We start from the raw sequence: 8,462 nt of genomic DNA on the forward strand, positions 1-8,462 counted from the left end.
CAGAGAATTTGCGATATCCTTATCAACATGATAAAATATGAAACTGTGATTGCCTGCAGCATTTTACAGACATGAATTCCATCTTCACTGATGAGGCCTGATAAGGCGCTGTTGTATAATACAGTGCATAATCTCAAACCACCAGAGTAAGGATTAATTTATTTGAAAAAAAGAATGCTTGCTGACAACCTCTCTTCCAGCTGCCAAGCTGAGTAAAAATATTGTACATTTGTTGTTTATAAATTTGGATAAAAGAGGAATGATGTTTACTTCAGATGGAATATCTTTAGACTCATATCTGCACAAGAGTTTTTCTTTCTGGGAGTAGATTCCCGTATCTTTACAAAATGGAAACTCGCGGTGCTGCCCGCCCCGAGCCGGGTGCGTGCCCGCTCGCTGTGCCTGAGCAGGGCGGTGTCGGGGCTGCCTCCAGTGTCACTGAAGGGAAAAGCGCTGGGTTTGTCAGGAGGGAGCCGCGCTGTTTGCTGTTTTATCTGCCGAGCAGATAATTACCGAGGCTGCTCTCCCGGTGCCGCCGCCCCGCGCTCTCTGCCCGTGATGGATGAGCCCGCTGTGGGTGCGAGGGGTCCCCGCCACACCGGAGCTGTCCCCGGTGTCCCCCGGCCCGGGGGGGTTTGGGTGGCGGAGCCCCAGGAGCACAATTCCCTGGCACATTTCCTCGTTTCCCTGCTCCCGTTGCCGCGGCAGGGCCGGGGGCAGCGGCGGCGCGGCCGGGGCGCTGTGGCGGCCCCGCGCTGAGGCCTCCCCGTCACTTCCACTCAGCGTCCCCCAACTCACGAGCCCCGCGCCTCCCTCTTCTTGACTGACATAAAAATATGTAGCGACAAGCTGTCTGCCACAGCCGAAATCCGATCAGACATTGATTCCAGCAATTGCCTCGATTGGCCGAGACATAAGGCAAATTTGTTGGTGCGCTGCTCGTGCTGAGGCAGGGCTGGGGCGGCAGGGCCGCAGTGAGGCACGGACGGGCCGGAGCGGCCGTGCCTGCACGGAGCTGGAAACCGATCCTGGGTGCCCTTCCCCGGGGAATGTGCACCGAACCAGGCGGGGCAGCTGTGCCCAGGGCCCTGCCGCTGGGGAAAGGCCTTTCCGAGCTCCGGGAGCCGAGGGGACACGCGGGGGTTAAACGCGGATTGCCCCAGGCTGGTCTCCTCACGGGAGACAGCCGAAGTGCCGGTGAAGGGATGTTCCTCGTTAGAGCAGGGATAATTTCTGTAGAACCCCACAGCCCTGACTGCAGCCAGCATCTGGCTGAAGGGCTCCTGCTTTCCCCGGCCTGCTGCAGCCGGAGGGGTGCGGGACAATTCCCTTCCCTCAGCCCCGCCGCCAGCCTGGTGTCATTAATATGCGCAATGGTATCAATTGACTTGTTTTTGCCTTTGCAGGCTAATGGAGGCTGGCAGGACGCAACCACTCCATCTTCTGTGACTTCCCCTACAGAAGGGCCGGGAAGTGTGCACTCGGATACCTCTAACTAATCTCCTAGCAACACTTTTTCCCTGAGCTGAGATGCCTTGATTAGCGCATTCAGAGTTGCAGGAGAAAAAGGAAAGAGTTTTTTTGTAGCCAACCACCTACAGCTTTACTGTAAAACCTTGTCTTATTAGAAAACTTGGTAAATCTGTTTTTTAAAGGTATCATAATCATTTGTATTTATACTTAAAACACACAATGTTAAAAAGCACTTTATCCAATTAGGCCAAGATTTAGCATTGTTTATAGCCCTGTAACTATTTTATCATAATTTATTGTCAGCAGTTTTAATGATGTTGGTCTAACAGTTGCCAATTACTTGGCCTTAAGGGTAAAAGTACAGGACAAGCTTAACCTCAGTAGCAAGAGCAGACACAAAGAACCGCCTCACCCAAATTTAATTGTGTGCATATTTCCATGGAAAGTCGACAGGAATCACAGACTTTGATTGTGTTTCATCTTTTCATATCTCTCACAGAGCTGGAATAAAAAGAGCTGTTCAGTTATTTCGGTTAACAATGGTCGTGTTTAAGAATCCTTATTCGTCACATTTTTTTTTTTTTTGTTGAGATCTATTGTCTTACAAATTAGATTGGAAGCCAGGAGCATCTTTTCTTGCTAAAGCCCCCCCGGAGCCCGAGTCTCCTCTCCTAGCCCGGCACGGACACAGGTTGTTTTGGGAGACGCCGACTCTTGCTGCTGGTCTCTGTGCACGCCACCGCCCGGGGTTTTACAGTACGAGCTGGGTGCTACCCACGCCTGCCAAGGGCTGGTGCCTCTGCTTGGCAGCCAACCACAAACAAAGCAAAAGGAAAGGAAAAAGCACCGTGATATGGAGTGTTGTACATAGTGTAGCAAAAGAGTATTTATACATCTCACCAATCAAACACAGCTTTATTACCTCATGCGAACTCATACAAACCAATAGACTTTCAACATGTTCTGTAGCTTAGAGTGCTCACTTACTACCTCTGAACGATACTCACGCTGTAGTTTGTCTCTTTCTTATCTTTTTGCATCTTGTAATTAACTCTTTGTTTCCCCACGAAATGTAATGTACATTGTAATCTCCTACAAATCAGGGTTGCCTTGGCAACTGCTAAAGAAGCGGAAGTGGAAACATGGGGTCTTAGGTTGGACACAAAACAGTGCAACTGTTGTAAATACTGAGAAGCATTTTGAATGTTCTTCATCTTGTTACTAATACACGCAAAAACCAACAACTAATTGTAATGCATACAGACTTCAGTATTCAGTACTGTACATCCCCCTGGATTGCAGGGGCCCTTTCTCTCTCTCTTTTGTATTGTATGCGATTCTGAAACTGATTGAGTCATGAAAATAATTTGTGGCAGTGATTCTAATGTATTAAACCGTTTCGTGTTACTTTCTAACTGGATTACACCCTGGATTGAAAAGTCTTCCTCGTGGTAGTTATATGTAGTTTCAAACATGAATAAACTTTTTGCTTTCATGATCAAACGTTGACGTAATTTCTTCCTGCTCAGTTGAAGTCAGCCCGAGGAGATGTGTTGGTCTCCAGAAGAGCGAGCTGGCATGGAGCAGGAGCTGAGCATCTCTTTAAACACCAGCAGGTCCTTGTGCCCTCTTGGCAGGAGAGAATTGGAGATCCTGGGAGAGGCACATCCTGGGCAAAGGCTTCCACCTGCCAGCGCCTGCCTCCGCTGCCACCCTGCTCTGCTTGGGAGCCACAAATCAAGTGGAGGTAAAGGAAGGGGTCAGGCCTTTAGATGAGTTTAAAAACCATCATCATATTCACTCTTAATTACCATTTTTATTTAACATTAACTTTGGAGCTATAGCCTCAGCTAGCAAGTCTAATGTGATTATAAAAATATTTTTCTTTATTAAAAAAACTTTTTTGGAAGGACGTATATATATAAATGCTAATTTTAAGTCTTTTTAATAAAGTAAAGGTCAATAACAGGTAATAGCCTATTTACCATATCTCAAGGAAATTGACTCACAGGAAATCAAATTAACGTTAATCACTTGCAGCAAATGGTCTTTGATAAATATAAGTACTCACTACTGGGTTAGTGCAGCTAGGCAGGAGGAGGCTGAGCGCTCACCGGGCTCTGAGGAGCTGCTGGGCCATCAGCTTCCCTTCCCTCTGGCTGTTCAAGCCTTCAGGTGTTGTTTTGGGGGCTGAACAATTATTTGCATGATTCAATGAGCTTGTGGTTCAGCTTTTCTCAGCAATTCTTGTATCAGGTTGTTTTGTGGAGTACCTTTGTTCTCCCGCTCTCCCCCTGGGCCGTGGTGACACTGCACCCCACGCTCTCATGCACCAGTGGCTGCTGCTGCTCTCGTCGCAGAGCAGACTCACCTCGATCAGGTTTGGAACTGAACAGTGCTGCTTCTTCTACAGGTGGTGCATTTAAATAAACAAGTAAATAGCTAGACATGCATTGCAAAGCCTTTGTTATCAGTTAAGGGAAGCCGGGGCAGGTGGGGACTGTGGACTGCCGAAGACTTCTGCATGCTGAGGACAAAGCACTCAACAATTTGCATTTGCTAATGGAGCTCCCCAAGTCCACACGCTCAGTGTTCGTGCTACAGCTCAGTGGAAACGGTATTTTATATTTTAAATGTAAAGTGTGTCAGCGGAGGCGTAGTAGGCAGCGTAATGAACACTCAGACGTCCCTCATCTTGATCACATCTCTGCTGGCCACAGGCAAGGACCTGTCACACACTGAGGAGGTTCATAGGAAGGCCATCAACAACCTTTGGGCCGTCCTTGCGTGCCCCACGCCCGCTGGGCATCATTAGCTGCTGCTTTGCAGCATTAAGGCTTTGGGTCCCTTTGAATTACAAGTGCAATTTGGCTTTTCCTTACGTTGGAGAGCAGCCACGTGGTTCCATGGTAAATAATAAACATCTTATCCTTGAGGCCTGATCACGCATCAGGGAGGTTTACTGCCAGCACCAGTACTAGGATCAAGCTGCTGATGGTAAATTGTGTTTCACCCGGTAGCTGCGCCCTGAAGGGCCGTCGGAGCCTCGCAGGAGCAGCGGCTGCACCAGGGGAGGAGACCCTCAGCCCTCCCACCCTGCCAGCACAGCACCATCCTCACTCCCTGCGCCCACCTTTGAGCGTTTGGCACACGAGAGCCCTGCAGCCAGAGCCCAGCAGCCATGGGAGGTGCCAGCCCTCACACCCTGTGTGGAGCACAGCAGGACCTGAAGGAGGATTTGCAGCGGGTCCCAGGAATCGCCGTCTCCTGTGCCCGGCACTGACCTGACAAGGCATCCATCACCGGGACAGGCACAGGGTGTCTGGAGGAGAGACCCACAGTGCTCCCCTGGGCACGGCTCGACAGCCACTTGTGGGACCAGCCCAGCTCCGTGTGAGCTGTGCCTGGGGACCGTGGGGACCGTGGGGACCGTGGGGACCCTGGCACGGCCACTGCCCACGGGTGTCCTGCAGCAGAGCTGTGAGGAGCCCTGCACCTGGGGAGACACAGTGCCTCTGGCTGTGACCTGCCAGGCCATGGGAGCACCCCACGGCCTCACAGCCCCCCAGAGAACAGCAAACCTTCCTCTGCTGGCCGTGGAGCAGTGACAAGCTCCCCCTGTGTGTCCAGGCTTGGATGCAGCGAGGGATCCTGGGGCCAGGAAGGGAAGGGCTGGGGAGACCTTGGGAGGGCAGCTCTGGCTTGTCACCACGTGTGTGAGGCTGACCAGTGCTGTGTGACCCTGCAGCCACGTCCTGAGCACACGGGAGCTGATGTGCAATGCCACTGCCAATACCTGTGCCGTGTATTTCCAGTGTGATAAAAGTAACCATGAGTAACTGAAGATGTTTCCAGTTTGTGTTAATAAAATACATCTTTTTTAAAGAATGGAATTCTTCAAAGATTGGCAAATTTTATTTTATTTCATTAGCTTTAATGTCACTGCCATATGGACTGTGAAGAAAAGTGAACCATTAGATCAGAGGGACTGAGTTATCAGTGTGACACAGAAAGCTCTGATACAATTGTTAAGGATAAGCCCTGGAGTGATTTATTGCCTGCATTGTATTAGCCACAGAGGAGTTATGATATGCTCCCCATTCCTGTATCATATTAGGATTTTATTAGTCTAATATGACATGGTAATATAATATATGATTAGAATTCCCACCCAGCGATCCTTTCCTTGGTTGCGAGGGTTGGAGAAGGTTTTGTGTGCATCAGATCCTGGGCCATCGTGCCCAGGGAGGATGGGGGATACCTGGGATGGCAGCTGACCCAGTCTCCTGGCCTTCCCAGCTGGGATATCGGGCCCCTCACCTTCTGCGGGCACCCCGGGCCGCCCGGTGCCAGCGGATTTGTTTCCCCTGAGTGACAAAGCCGCTGGGACAGTAGGAGGATGGGGCTGGCAGTTCGAGCCACAGTCCGGGCTATGTCCCAGTCGGGGGCACAGGACCGGCTGTGGCAGGGCCCTGCAGCAGCAGCAGAGCCGATCCCGGGCTCGGAGCGGTGCGGGCTCCGATGTGCGCCGGGCTCCATGTGCGCGCTCCGTGCGCCCCGGCAGGGCGGGGAGCCGGGCTGGGATCGCTCAGCGCTGCTCCTCGTCTGCCTTCCTCCCACACCTCTCCTCACGTCACCCTGCCCTCTGGAAACACAACTTTCCCAACAAATCCTGCAGACAAACTTCTGTTCAAAGTTGCGGCGCGTCCCCAGCCGCTCCGCCCGGGGCCGCTCGGAAGCGCCGCCGCTCGCGGCTCGTTCTTGCCTCCAGCAGCAGCAGCAGGAGGAACAAGTTCAAGCATGTCAGAGCGCTACTAGGTGCTAAATCCCCAAATCTATATCAAAGCCTATTTGATCATCTTCCTGTCATTGATATAATAAAAAGGATTAATTTATTGGAGACTGCCAAAACCCTCATGTGGCGACGAATTTAAGGATCGTGTTTGCGCAGGCTAATTAAACCCAATTACTTTCATTCCTCTCCGCGGTGCTGTCGCGGGTGCTGAGGTGTGCCCCGGTTCCTGGGGTGTGTGGGGACGCGGGGGTGTCCCCATGAGCACATCGCTGGGACAGGGACCCCCGGAGGGGAAGGGACCCTCAGTGTGCCACACGGCCACGCCTGGCTGCGGGGACAGCGGGGCTTTGGAGAGCCACTGCCCCTGGTGCGAGATCACCTATCACTGCCTGCTCTTTGTAGAATAAAAGGTTGCATTTTTTTGGTGGTAAAATTCAGCATAAAGAGCACGCGTCATTAAGTATGGAAATCCAGAATTTTATTAGCAATCTGCTAGATCTGAACTGATGCCAATTAAACAAAAAAGATATAATTTATAAAAAGGCAGAGTTCAAGTTGTATTAAATATGAAATGCAATTTTCTGCTGGTTGTGATTTATTACCATTGGTACATTGTTCAAAGAAGCATGTTATATTTCAATAGAGAAATATTGTTTATTCATTAATATTTTAAAACTTGCTTATTGCTGTGTATGACTCTCCTGCAGAATGAAACTTATGATTTAAAACATGAATTAATAAACACATTTGAAAGTGTTAGACAATATCATAACTGCTCATTTTTCATTTTACTGAGAGCATATTAAACTTTTATAATTCTGTACTATTATTTTCCAAATAAAGGTATGGGCTCTAAATTGCTAATTTCAGGTACAGATGAGAGAAAGCAATAACAGATGTTGGGAATCAGTCACTATGTCCTGCTAATATGGCTCAATACTTTTGTTCTCACATTATTCACAAATCTGTTCAGCACCACTGCCCCCTCAGAGAGGCCAGGGTGGGACAGGAGGGTTCCAGGTACAGCAGCCTGGAGAGAGCAGTGAAGGTCCCAGGTGTGCTGGCCAGGAGGGGATGGTGCAGGTCCCAGGTGAGCTGGCCAGGAGGGGATGGTGCAGGTCCCAGGTGTGCTGGCCAGGAGGGGATGGTGCAGGTCCCAGGTGTGCTGGCCAGGAGGGGATGGTGCAGGTCCCAGGTACGCTGGCCAGGAGGGGACGGTGCAGGTCCCAGGTGTGCTGGCCAGCAGGGGATGGTGCAGGTCCCAGGTACGCTGGCCAGGAGGGGATGGTGCAGGTCCCAGGTGTGCTGGCCAGGAGGGGATGGTGCAGGTCCCAGGTGTGCTGGCCAGGAGGGGATGGTGCAGGTCCCAGGTGTGCTGGCCAGGAGGGGATGGTGCAGGTCCCAGGTGTGCTGGCCAGGAGGGGATGGTGCAGGTCCCAGGTACGCTGGAGCCGCAGGGCTGCGCCGCTCTCCCAGCGCCAGGAAATGTTTGATAGAGGCTGACATCCTAAATGAGGCCGAAAATATTTTATACAAAATGTGATAAAGCAGTAATGATCCCAGAGGCCTCGGGTTATCTTGGTGATTACCTGCACCCACCACTTGAATCAGCAGCATTAAGGGGTCCGGACCCCATACGTGGATCCCTCGGAACTCATTAGTCCTGAGTACTTCATACAGACTCACCTCTCAGCTGCTTGATTCAAACTAACCCTTTTTGTATCTTAAAATCTCTGCTGCCACAGCCTCGCTGTATTACCATAACAATAACCAGTATTTCAATTTTAAGAACTCATTTTTCCTCAAATAGAAAGTGCCAATCAATTTAAGGAGCAGGAGAGGCACGCTGGAGCACAGGCAGGGCATGTGCGCTGGGGCCTCGCCCTCCTGCTCCAGCCCATCCTGGAGGGGAAGCCTCTTCCTGCCCTCTCCCTCCTCCTGCCCTCGTCCTCCTCCTGCCCTCGTCCTCCTCCTACCCTCTTCCTCCTCCTGCCCTCTTCCTCCTCCTCCTCTCTTCCTCCTCCTGCCCTCTTCCTCCTCCTGCCCTCTTCCTCCTCCTCCTCTCTTCCTCCTCCTGCCCTCTTCCTTCCTCCTGCCCTCTTCCTCCTCCTGTCCTCTTCCTCCTCCTGCCCTCTTCCTCCTCCTCCTCTCTTCCTCCTCCTGCCCTCTTCCTCCTCCTGCCCTCTTCCTCCTC

At 51.2% G+C, this 8,462-nt stretch overlaps 1 protein-coding gene across 5 annotated transcripts in view; it reads left to right on the forward strand.

The window, feature by feature from the left end:
• Nucleotides 1-2,976, forward strand: part of PBX3 (PBX homeobox 3) — a 105,144-nt gene extending 102,168 nt beyond the window's left edge. For 4 of the 5 annotated variants that reach the window (XM_033077129.1, XM_033077127.1, XM_033077128.1 and 1 more), the window contains one exon: nucleotides 1,407-2,976. In XM_033077129.1, coding sequence (XP_032933020.1) covers nucleotides 1,407-1,499 — 93 coding nt within the window. In that variant the 3' untranslated portion in view covers nucleotides 1,500-2,976. The remainder of the gene's footprint in view (nucleotides 1-1,406) is intronic. The other variant, XM_033077132.1, reaches the window with a different exon arrangement.
• Nucleotides 2,977-8,462: the final 5,486 nt, after the last annotated feature.

This window comes from Catharus ustulatus, chromosome 21 (assembly GCF_009819885.2).
Source record: "Catharus ustulatus isolate bCatUst1 chromosome 21, bCatUst1.pri.v2, whole genome shotgun sequence".
Classification (NCBI taxonomy): Eukaryota; Metazoa; Chordata; class Aves; order Passeriformes; family Turdidae; genus Catharus; species Catharus ustulatus.